General features: G+C 49.3%; 1 protein-coding gene across 1 annotated transcript; it reads right to left on the bottom strand.

The window, feature by feature from the left end:
• Positions 1-689: 689 nt before the first annotated feature.
• Positions 690-9,311, bottom strand: Pus1 (pseudouridine synthase 1). The gene is made up of 6 exons (XM_028777378.1): positions 8,960-9,311; positions 8,426-8,636; positions 6,527-6,664; positions 4,520-4,622; positions 1,442-2,133; positions 690-1,009 (listed from the first exon to the last, which is right to left on the bottom strand). The coding sequence occupies exons 1-6, from the start codon at positions 9,037-9,039 to the stop codon at positions 962-964; spliced, it is 1,272 nt and encodes a 423-aa protein (XP_028633211.1). The 5' UTR covers positions 9,040-9,311; the 3' UTR covers positions 690-961.
• Between the last annotated feature and the right edge of the window lie 3,201 nt (positions 9,312-12,512).

Genomic DNA, 12,512 nt, shown 5'->3' with positions numbered 1-12,512 from the left:
TGGTTTTTCGAGACAGGGTTTCTCTGTGTAGCTCTGGCTGTCCTGGAACTCACTCTGTAGACCAGGCTGGCCTCAAACTCAGAAATCTGCCTTCCTCTGCCTCCCAAGTGCTGGGACTAAAGGCGTGCGCCACCACTGCCCGGCTTGCTTGCCATTCCAAACCAACCGAAAATGCAGGTCACGGGAAGAAGCCATCTGTGCAGGTCTAAGGGCCCTGTAACACTGACTGTGCTAGAAATTTGAGAATGCCTCACCCATGCAAGGCAAGAAAAGTCTGGGAGGAGTACATGGGGCTGAAGGGGCATTCCAAGTCTAATGCTCAGGGAGTGGCCATGCGTGGGTGTCCAGTGAGGAAGGATACGTGGGAGCCACCAACTGTCACACAGCATAAGAAAGGAGACCCAGAAGGAGGTGAAGAACACTAGGGCATGAAAGTGGGCTGCTGAAGCACAGTCCCACTCGAGGTCTCCCCAGGAACAGGCAGCATGAAATCACCAGTGTAGCCACTTCAGAGAAAACTGGAATAGTCTCAAAGGATCGGTCCGGATAGAAGAGAGTCAGTATCAGCTGGGAGCAGACTGCCTGCCCAGTCAACCACACTCCGTGCTGACCCTCTGTGCACCTCAGCTATGCCCAACACAACAATGTTCCACTCATCTCACAACCAGAAAAGGAAAATAGAAAAAGAATAATTCACTAAGCAAAACATATTTAATAGGAAAAAAATCACTTCTTTTTTTTTTTTTAAAAAGTGTCCTTTCATGCTAAGGTGTATACACACAATGCATGGGCTAAAATAGGCAGCTGATTCCTGGGATGAGAATTTAATATCCTGAGGTTATGAAGCCAGGCTACATCCACGAGCTGGCCCCTGAATTCTTGGCTCCCCGTCCTGGGTGACAGGCAGGTGCAGAGATTCCAGCCTCAGCACTCATAGCAGTCGCAGGATCTACATATGGTTTCAGTCAGTGTCTCCGTCCCCTTCACTGCCCTCCAGGGAACTGGGGACCTGCAGGAAAGGGGCAAACAGGAAAAGGAGCGTGAGACCCAACTTGTAAGCACTCCCATGTGTGGGCATAGGGAAAAACAATGGAACCCTGGGTATAGTGCCAAGTGCTTGTTCTGAGCAAAGGTTCTCTACTAGAGGGAAGGCCACAGGAACAGACCAAAGCTGAACAAGGAGGGACAAGCAGCCTACTATGCCTTTAGAGGTGCAGCCCAATACCAACCCGAGAGTAAACCTTGCCTAGGGGTCGACCACTACTTCAACAGGCAGCCAAGACCAAGGCGTGGGGCAGAAGCAGGAGGTGGCCCACTCCTCCAGGGGCTGTGCATGCGACTTTGGGGATTCCCTGCGACTTAGCTTGTTACCTCTCGCTCAGCCTACCCAGCTAATGAGTGCACATATGCAAACCGTGCACACTCTAGACCCAACTCCTACCTTGGCACCCTTGTCAGCCGCTCCAAGTGCAGTGCCACTGAAGTTGTGGATCGGCAAAGTGTTAAGCCACTGGGCCATGGACCGCTCATCCCGCTCAGTGCTGACAATGGTCGGGTAGATGTATTGTTCTTTGAAAGCAGTCACCTTCCCCTCCTCCTGCGTCCAGTCTAGGGGCTCATGTAACCCGTCACTGCCGAAGCGTTGATTGTACTTCTCAAAGTGAACCCTCTCCAGGACTAAGCCAAGCCCTGGGGCCTTGGGCACATCCACCTTCTCCTCGCCCCAGCTGCGCTCCAGGACACTCTCAGGGGCATAACCCTTGACAATGGCTACCACCAGGCCAACCATCTTCCGGATCTGGTGCATCATGAAGCTCTGGCCCTTCACTTTGATCACAGCAAACTCCAGGCCCTCACGTACAAAGGGCTCCTCGCAGTACATCTCCAGAATGTAGCGGCGTGCACTGGGCTCTCGTGGCCCCTTCTGCGAGGTGAAGTTATGGAAGTTATGGGTGCCTTTGTAGCAGGCCAGAAGCCGGTTGACCTGCTGCAGGGTCTCTGCGCTCAGGCGATAGCTCTCATCCTGTACATCCCGGTCCTTGTGAGCAAAGGCAAAGGTAGGTAGCATGTAGCAATAGGTCCTGGCATCACACTTGTTCTTGGAGTTGAACCCGCCTGTGACCCTCTTCAATCCTTGGGGACAGGTTAAAGGAAACTTTGGTGAGCAGAAACACTTCCAAGGTGGGGGACAGACTGACAGCATTGTTCTGGTACCACTTGCCCAGGAAAGGAGTCCAAACTCAGAATCTACTGAAGGTCAGAATGAAACAAACCCCAAATGACAAAGAAACCTGCTGAGAGTGGAATTGACAAATACACCAAGTCCAGGTTAAAAATCTGCAGCGCAGGTCTGGAGAGACGGTTCAGCACTTAAGAAAACTGGCTGTTCTTCCAGAGGACCCTGATTATATTCCCAGCACCCACATGGCAACTCACAACTACCTGTAATTCCAGCTACAGAGGACCTGACACCCTCTCACAGACATACATGCAGGCAAAACACCGATGCACATAAAATAAATCTTTTTTTTTTAATCTGTAGTGCAGCTTTTGACCAGGCCTTCAGTCATGAGCCATCAAAGTAGTAGTAGCTAGTACCTAGAATACTAGAAGTCTTTCTACAGATACAGAAGATTTCAACAACAAGAAAACTCGAACTGAATAAAACTGTAGGTTCTCACCCCTAGCCGAAGAGCTGTTGGCAACTGACAGCTGCTGGGCAAAGAGAATCAATTTTCTTTAGGCATGCAGCCCCAGAGAGGCTACCCATGCTCCAGCTGATGCTCCTATACATGCAAGGGGCACCAAGTCAGGAGAAAAGTTATACAAAAGAAGCAAGGAGCCGGGCGGTGGTGGCGCACGCCTTTAATCCCAGCACATGAGAGGCAGAGGCAGGTGGATTTCTGAGTTCGAGGCCAGTCTGGTCTACAGGGTGAGTTCCAGGACAGCCAAGGCTACACAGAGAAACCCTGTCTCGGAAAACCAATAAATAAATAAATAAATAAATAAATAAATAAATAAATTTTAAAAAAAAGAAGCAAGGAGAGATTAGGGACATTCTGATCAAACCCTTCATATATATGTATGAAATTCTCAAACAAAAAAAAAAAAAAAAAAAAAGTTAGTGGCAAACGCCTTTAATCCCAGCACCCAGGAATCAAGAGGCTGGCCTGGTCTACCTGGTCCAAGATAGCCAAGGCTAGCAAGGCTAGTAAGACTCTGTTTCAAAAAAAAAACAAAAAACAAAAAAAACCCAACACCAAACTAGAGGTTCTTCCCAGGTAATTTATTAAATTTTCTTCCTGGACATGAATGGCAAGACACACCCAAGGCAACCAAAAGTGACTTTTATAGAGTTTACTCTGAAAAACCCCAGGATGAAACTGTCCTCAGAACAGAAAAACACTAAACCAAATAAAACTGCACTCCACTAGCCAAGCATGGTGGTGCACATTTGATCCAGCATCCGGGCTGAGGCACGAAGACCACAAACCCAAGAACAGCATGGAGGCAACAAACAGCAAGGCCTTCAAAAGGCCGTCCTTGCTTGCTTGTTCGTTTATGTATTACTTAGTTTGATTTTATTCTTGAGAGAGTTTTACTCTGTGGCCAGGATGGACAAGAACTCCCTGCTTTCGCCATAGTCTTAACACAGCTTTTCTTTTTCTTTTTTTTTTTTTTTTTAAAAAAAAAAAAAAAAAGTGGGCTAGAGAGTACAGCTCAGAGACAGAAAACTTGACTAGTACTAAATGTTTCAATCCCAGCACTCAGAAGGCAGATCTCTGTGGGTACAAGGTCTTCCTTGTCTATACAGCAGAGCTCCAGACCAGCCAGGACTACACAATAAGAGCCTACCTAGAGATGAGGGTTAGGGGGTGATCGTGGGAGGAAGAGGGAAGAAAAATTTGACCAGTGTGTACAAGGCCCTGGACTTAAGCCCTAGCATTGCCAACAAAATAAATAACTTAATTAAATACAAAGTTGGTTGGTTTTTTTTTTTTGTTTTTGTTTTTGTTTTTTTTTAAGCCAGGTGTGGAGGTGCACGCATTTAAGCACTAAGAGGCAGAAGTAATCAGCTCTCTGTAAATTCAAGGCCAACCTGGTCTATCTAGTGAGTTCCAGGACAGCCAGGGTTACGCAAAAAGACCTTGTCTCAAAAAAAGGGAAAAAAAAAAATTAAAAGAAGTTAAAGGGGCCAGAAATAGCACTTCGAACAAACATAAGGCTCCAGGTTCTAAAAGTCCATTTGCCAGTCCTGTTACAAGAGAACACCGCTGGCCTCACTTTAACTCTCTGCACGCTCATAACCACCATTTGTGAGAAAAGTACCCACAGATTATCAGAGCAGTACAGCCAAAGGCGGTGGAACCGTTCTCTCAGCTAGCCAGTCCTGAGGGAACAACACCAAACCTTCACAGCACCCTGCCACCTACTGAGTACCAGCTCGGCTAGAGACGGCAGGGCAGACACAGCCTCTGTCCACATGAGGCCACTCAGGTGGTAGCACAGGGAAGCTTACCCAGAATCCGAATGTGGGATGGAAGGTGGCTGTTGATCTTGTCCAGAATGTCATCAATTAGCCACACCTTTAGGGATACCACCTGCCCAGCTGCAGACACACCCTGGAAAGAAAACAGAGCAGAGAGGAGAGGTGGGTAAGGGGCCTTGTCCTCCAACACAACCTCACACCTGATCCTGAGGAGGAAGAGGGGGGTGCTTTTGGGAATGGGTCTCCATACATGACCCTAGCTGGCCTGGAACTCTCTCACGTACATCAAGCTAACCTCCAACTGATAACAGTCTTGCCACAATCCCTCCCCTCCTTCTGAGATGACAAGTGTGCATACGAAGGTCCAGTGTTACTTCTTGTTTTTCATAAGACAGTATTCGGCTATATACCAAAGACTGGCCTTGAACTCTACAGCCTAAGCTATCTTCAAACTTGGAGTTCTCCCAAGTTCTGGGACACTTGCCCCACCATGCCTGGCTGTACTAGGGAATATCTGTTATCACTCTGACCTATACACAGCAGGATCCTTCAGAGGTCAACCCAATCATAAAGACCTACCAACGAGGGCCCAGTCGTATGGTTTTGTATGTCCCGGGCCTGGAGAATGTGATGTATCCTCTCAAGATGTGCCCCCCAAGTGCCACCATCAACTAGGAACTGAGTCCAGGATGGATACATCAATCAGAGACAGTGGGACTTGTTCTGGTGACGTAAAGTACAAAAGCTAGGCCATCAGTCACAGGCAGCCTCTTCTGTGGAATGAGCCATGTGGCAATATGACTATCATGTAGGCACACCATGTTGTCAAAGACCTCTCACCTAGGCAGGAGAGATGGCCGAGTATGTAGTAACACTGCCACGCAAGCCTGTGGACCTAATCCCTGGAACCCATGGAGGACTGACGTCCACTTGTGTACACTCACACAATAATGATGATGATAATGCAATTATTAGAATTATAACTTAAAAAGTCCTAGTGCCCACACAGGGAAGACAGTTCCCACTGGTAGGCACTCATAGTGACTGCAAGTTGCAATGAACACATCTTGGCTGTGTAGATAAATGATACAGACTGTTAGGATTAGCCTTACCTAGTAGAGGAGGAAGCCAATGTACAGGCAAAATCAGGCAGAGGTCCCCAAAGGCTATGGGAACAGATAGAAGAAATGCCAGAGGCCGGGCACACTGGTACAAACCTCACTGTTGGCTACTGTTCATAATCTGTTTCTCTTGAAAGCTGGAACTGCAATCACTGTGAGACCTGCCTTGTTTAGAACCAAAACAGCCTCCGGTGGTCTTTGCCCTGAACCTGTTACATTCCAGACTAGTGTATATAGCCCTGGCTGTCCTGGAACTCACTCTGTAGATCAGGCTGGCCTCGAACTCAGAGATCAACCTGCCTCTTCCTCCTGAGTGCTAGGATTAAAGGCATGCACCACCACCACCAAGCTAGTCATCTCTCTTTTTTAAATTTTTAACTATTGTACATTCCCTATATGCATAATTATGTGCACAGGTACCCAAAAATGCCAGAGGTATTGGATCCCCTGGAGTTGGAGTTATGGGAGGTATGAGCCCCAGGATGTGTGTGTTAGGAACCACACCCTAATCCTCTGAGGAGCAGTAATTGTTCTTAGCTGCCAAATTCTCTCTACAACCCAATAAATCATCCCTCTTCTTAATTTTTTTTCTCAGAACTATCCAAGGAAAGCAAAGGCCGGTGAAGACAGGGTCTTGTGCAGCCCACCCAGGATGCAGCACCAGCTTAGTAATCTGCACTCCTGGTCCCTCTGTACAACAAAACAATATGCTCTTTCCCTCAAATACCGACATGACAGACAAGCGCCACCAACTCAAGCCAACCTAAGCTCTTTTGTAAGTAAGACAGCACACAAACCGCGTCACTACCATCAAAGTTGCTATCGTGACTCAACAGGTGTGAGCCCTGGCTAGGATCCCTTCTGACAGGTGGACCCTGAGACCATGGGACAGTGAAAGTGGCAGGACACAACATACCTTGTCTGTGCGAGCACACCGCTGGAAGGACATCTTCCTCATATCTGTGCCGTGGTTTTCGGGGATACAACCTGCCTGGACTAAGGCAGATACCAAGTCATCTTCGATGGTCCTGAACTGGGAGGACCCCAGATTCCTCTAAAGAAAAAAAAGCGGATAACCCGTTTTCAAGAGCTCTTGAGATGGATGCCTGCCCGAAAGCTGGCCGTCAGTTCTGGAGCCAGCTCTAACGCTGCGTCCCTCAGCCTTCCCTAACCGTGGGGTTCGTGGTGTTCATGACCCCATGAGGTCAGACACATCAGCATCCCACCGATCCTCAGAATAGAGACCAGATCCAAGACTCTTGGGGAGATCTTTCCCAAGGGAAGAGGGGCATGTGAAAACTTCAACCACACTCCCTGGCTGAGACAGTCTTTTCAAAGCCTGCTCTACCCTTTATTTCTCACTGCCACAGACGTGAAGGAACATTTCCCAAGTGACATAAAAAGACCATAACAGCCAGGAAGTGGTGGTGCGCGCCTTTAATCCCAGCACTTGAGAGACAAAGGCAGGCAGATTTCTGAGTTCGAGACCAGCCTGGTCTACAGAGTGAGTTCCAGGACAGCCAGGGCTATACAGAGAAACCCTGTCTCGAAAAACAAAAAAAAACAAAACAAAAACAAAAAACATAACAAAAAGTGACCATATCCCTCACTCAGCTCTGTGAGACCGGCATCTCTGTCATATCGCTAGCGGGGAAACTGAGGCAAACAGGATATTACTGAGAAAGACTACTCCCCAATAGCAAACCAGTCTCCCAGAAGCAGTGCAGTCTGCACGTCCTCAGGAATGTCACAGCCTAGGCCACATTAAAAGCACCATCTAGCCACCACTCCCTACCCACTCTCAGGGCACCTCGAAGCCTATGTGTTTCTTACTGGAGAGGGACAAAGCCCGACTGTAGCCCAGACTATCCTTGAACTTGGCAATCCTCCTGCATCAACTTCCTGAATGCCAGGATGACAGTCTGTGTGCCATCATCCCAGTTGGCCTACAACTCCTTAACAATAAAACAGAACATGACTTAGGTCATGGCTGTCATTCTTTCAAAGTCACCATCACACCTGGTCAGCCTGGTCATCATGCCTGGAGCCATGTTTTGGTTGGACACATCACAGTAATGAACTCCATCCGGTGGCTCAAGATAAAAGTTTAAAAAGTGGGAAAAGTTACCGGAGAGATGGCTCGGTGTTTCCAGCACCGGCTGTTCTTCTAGAAGACTGGGTTTGATTCTCATCACCCAGATAGCAGCTCACAAGTGCCTGTCACTCCAACCCCAGGGGATAGTACACCCTCTCCTGGCCTCTGAGAGAAGTACATGCACACAGTACACAGACATGCATGCAAGCAAACCACTCATATACACAGAAAAAGATAATAAAGGTTAAAGTTTGTCTCAAAGAAAAATCAGAAATTGAAACAATGTCAACAGCAGAGGTGACAAGAATGAACAAGATTCTACCCACGCTCGCTGGGGGGGGGTGCAGGGGGGCTTTCATAAGAAAGTCTAGTGGGTGGGTTAGAGATAGAGCCTAGCTTTCCCCAGGCCCCTCAGGATGCTGGACAGGTAGCACCTGGCAGCAATCCGGTCCCCACTCTCAGTAAACCTGCCCACATCACACAGTTCCCCAGGTACGGTGCAGGCACCACCCTAACGATGAAGACTCACTACTCCCAAGGTCACATGTGAATCAGCCACAGAGCTGCCTGTTTAACCATCCATCGTGGAAGAAAACCACCCAAGACTGTCATGGAGGACTCTGCGTTTTTGCTGTTTCCTAGGATGGGGCTTGCTCTGAGTGGCATCAGGGAACCAAGGGTTGACTCAGGTAGGGGCTGTCTAGGCGCAGCCCTCCTCACCTGCATGCCGTGGTAGCCCTTGCCCGAGTAGGCCATGAGCAGCACAATTTTGCGTTTTGGCAGCTTGCGTGGAGGTTCTTCATCCTCACCGCCCTTGACTCTCTTGGCAGGATGCTCAGTCTCCTCCCAGACCCAGGCACCTCGGCCCTTCCTGTCAGGTTGGTGTGAGGCCAGCGCTGGTGGCACCTTGTTTCCAGCCATAGGCGGCAGGCTGAGAAAAAAACAGGCATGAGTGACCAAGGTGGTAAAAGGGTACAAAAGCAGAGCCTAATGAGAGAGCCTAGCTCTCTGCCTGCCTCAGCGGTCTCTGAAGACCTTGCCTAAAGACAAACCAGGTTCTTCAATGACAAGAGCGGCTGGGGCTGGGCAAGAGTGGAGTTTGAGGCAGAGCTGGACACAAGCAGGCAGCGCTCTGGCAGGGCAGTCAGCACAAGGCAGCGATGGAAACAAGACACGGGTAAGCAAGAGGAGGCAGACAGCTCAGGGCAGTCGTGGGAGAATCAGTACAGAGGTAGCCGGTCGCGGGGTCTTTACCCGGGCACGCGCGGGCCTGGGCGCGCCGTCCACCGTCCCCAGGCTCTCAGCAGTGCGACCCAAAGGCGGGGGAAACCCATGCGCTGCGGGATGGCGGGCGCCGACCCCGGACCTCAGCGATCCCTGCCGAACTCTGCAGCCCCGAAATCCCTGCCCCGTCTTCCTGATTTCTTGGCTCCGGCCCTTCGGCGCCCGTGATCCTAGGCTGACCTGTGACCCCGCAGCCCCTGCCCACCCCCGTGCATCCCACCCCACCCCCTAGAGATCGCGCTGCCGGCGCGCTTGAGGAGGGAAGAAAGTCCCGCCGGACCCACTCACGGCGCCGCGGAACCCCGAAGCTGACCACGTGCACGAAGGCGGAAGCGGGCAAGCTTTGGAAGGCGGCCGAAGGCGGACAAAAGTCTTTCTGGGACGCGCCTAGTGGGGTGGACCCAGTGGGTGGGGCTTCCCACCGGGATCCAAGCCAGTCTAGATGCAGTTCTCCAGAGAAGGGAAAGGCTCAGTGTCGGCGCGGCTAGAAAAGTGAAACCACATCATTAAAACGTGCAGTTCCGGAATGCACCAGGGAGCCATTCAGCAGGTAATAACTGCTGACGCCCAGTTAGCCCCAGCACCGTCTCAGGGGTACTGAGCAGGTCCTTGCCTGGCCCACGGCACTAACCCTGGCATTGGGAGGTCACCGCTGCTCTTGCAGTTCCACCACTGTCTTTGTGGTGTGTGGACCATAAAGTTTCCCAGCATTTGTCGTTTCCAGAAGCTGCTCCAATTGCCAGACGCTTATGTGTTTAATGACGTAAAACCGTCTCACTATGTAGCCCTGACCCGCCTGGAAATCTCTCTCATATATATCCTCAAAGACGCTGGGATTAAAGGTGTGTACCACCATACCCAGCTCCTGTCCTCCAACATTTGGCAACCCTCCTGCCTCAGCCTCCCAAGTGCTGGGATTACAAGTGTAAGTCACCACATATGACTCCACACGTTACTCTTATTTTTTTAATTTTGCCAAAGAGTGATACACAGCCAGCATGAAATCCGGACCCGCGGCCACCGGTGTGTAAGCCCCAGTTCCTTCTCTGTAACTTCATTCCTCCATTTTCAGGCTGTCTGACTCACCCTGAGCATTCTCACCTTTGAGAATATATGTACCCTTTGTCTCACTTCCAGAGATGAATTTTACCAATCTCTGCTTCCATCCTTGCAGCCATCCTTCCTACACCCATCTGGCTGACCTGCAATACTTCCCTGCTCAGACTCTTGACTTCGTTAGATTTATAAAACCACACATGGAGACTTGGGGGACTGGGCTGGACACCTCTGAGGACCATGACTCAAGGTGACCACAGCTTGAAATGGGACAGGGAGCCACGTGTATATGCAGGGGGAAAAGCATAATCCAAGGTGAACAGGGACCAGTGCAAAGGCCCTTAGACAGCAGTGTGCCACAATGTGGCCAACCCAGCTCAGAACCTGTTCCTTCATATAAATAGATCAATAGGGCCCAGCACTGTCACTTCTGGAGTCTACAGTTAGGGAAAACCACAGGGATGTCTCATAACAATAAGTGGTAGAAACAAAGCCAGGAGTGAGTGGCCTTATGGGTCATGGAAAGGACTTGGTTGTGACCCCTATTCAGTTGGGACCCCACTGGCCATTGGAAAGCAAAGCCGCATAAAGGACCCTGGGGAAGAAGGGCTAACAGGAAGAAGCAGCTGCCTGTGCTGAAGATTTCCTAATAGTTCACACTGCCCTGGTTTCACACGTACTGAGGAACCCCCCACCCCAAAGTCCTTCCCAGCACTTGGCACCCCAGTATCTCTTCACCCACCTTGTTACAGAAAGCCTGATGTCTCTGCTGTTTAGGTGTGACCTCACCCTTTGATATGAGCATGTCATGGAAGCAACTATGCAGGTCCCTAGATGTGGGAGGCATGAAGGTCTTTGTGCTCACAGATAAACACTAGCAGAAGCTAGAATGTTAAACACACACGGTTGGTTAATCCTTCAAGGGAAGGAAGGCAAAACCTGTTTTCTCCCCCAAAAGGCTGTGTGACCTTTGTGCTGTTTGTGGCCAGAGACATTTCTGGCACTGGACCTCTCTCTAGACTCCTATCATAAATCTGCTTTTCTCCATAAATCTATAGAACATATCCGTATGGACTTTACAGTTTCCATGTAGTCATGTCCTATCTGTATTTAGCTTGGTTCGTTCCTCAAGAAGGCTTATGTATGCTTTGTTGTACATGTGGATTTGAGTTAATTACAACCAGAATTGTTTTCACCAAACTGTGTTGTGCTTAAACATGCCTAAAATAAACCACGTGGTGTTAGACTCTGTAGCGGGAGGTATTAGAAAAGAACTCAACCAGCTGGCTCCTGGCTTAGCTGCCATGTTCCAGCACTAACGGCGGCCCCAGCTGGGTATCCTCATCTCGGCAGGCTCTCCAGTGGGGCCGGAGCTCCAGAGCTCCCCTCGCAGTCACACTAGCTCCACACCACAATGGATCGTACACCCCCACAATCAGTCACCACACGTATCAGTGGATAAATCAAAACTCTAAGGCATATAGTTAACGGATCAGATTTCTATATTGGCAAAGACTCAAATCCCAAGATGTCCACACAATTTAGACAAGTTATCCCAGTTATCCTAACCTTTAGATTTCTTTTCTACCTAATGCTACTTGAAGCCACGGTGGGGGGGGCAGGGGGGGTCCATGTCCACTGCCATTTCGCCTTCCTATCCAATCACAGGTCTCCCACTGCAAATAGATTGGACAGGGAAATTTCTGCCACAAGACTACAGAAGTTTGTACCAACACTGGCTACTGAGTTCTGTAGAACTGAACCTCCTGGCCTCACAGATAGACACTGATGGCTGTTTAGGTGGCAGGAACCCTCATACCTCAACCAGTCAGTCAGGTCCACTCCAGGACTCCACAATGCTAGTATCCACCCCAGCACAGTCATCCAGAAGTCCAGCCATACGAACATAAAAGTTCAATGTTTTGTGAAGAAATCCCAGGGTGGAAGTGGGTCTCAATAGCAGGTCCTAGTATGTTGTGACATCACCCAGCACAGAACCCTGAATGAAGGCTGGAGGTTCAGATCCCATCAACATCTCCACTTCCTCTGGAACTCTGCTTCCTTGGTGAATTTCCAGTTTTAGTACTGTGGCTTACTATTATGCATAGACATTACTATACCTAATAATTTATTTTTATCCTGTAAAGATAATACAGATTTAAGATGCAAGCCTTACAACCACATGTGTGCTTTACAATAAAAAGGCAACCCAATGCTGGAGCAGGCAAAGGGAGCCACAGGCAGATTAAGGAAGAACAAACCCTGTTTTCTGAGAAAGCAAAAAACAAAATACCCAAACAGGTGTGTGTGTGGCATAGGCAAAGTAGAACCATGCACAGTGATATACATCTGTGATTCCAACACCTAAAAGCAGAATAGGTGGCTCAGTTGTTTTTAGATACATAGCATGTCTGCAGCCTGCCTGGATTCTTGAGAGCCTGACTTAATAAGAGGTTGGAAAGCACGA

The sequence above is a fragment of the Grammomys surdaster genome, unplaced genomic scaffold (genome assembly GCF_004785775.1).
Source record: "Grammomys surdaster isolate TR1022 unplaced genomic scaffold, NIH_TR_1.0 309, whole genome shotgun sequence".
NCBI classification, from domain to species: domain Eukaryota; kingdom Metazoa; phylum Chordata; class Mammalia; order Rodentia; family Muridae; genus Grammomys; species Grammomys surdaster.
Note: the sequence above shows the minus strand (reverse complement) of the source record. Positions and strands in the feature narration are given on the sequence as shown.

Excerpts from the sequence above, each read along its gene's own strand:
- Pus1 (XM_028777378.1), bottom strand. The coding sequence starts at position 9,039 with ATGGGTTTCCCCCGCCTTTGGGTCGCACTGCTGAGAGCCTGGGGACGG. Across the intron at positions 8,637-8,959 it reads CCAGGCCCGCGCGTGCCCGG|CCTGCCGCCTATGGCTGGAA; the intron begins GTAAAGACCCCG and ends TTTTTTTCTCAG. Across the intron at positions 6,665-8,425 it reads AGGGCTACCACGGCATGCAG|AGGAATCTGGGGTCCTCCCA; the intron begins GTGAGGAGGGCT and ends TTTTTTCTTTAG.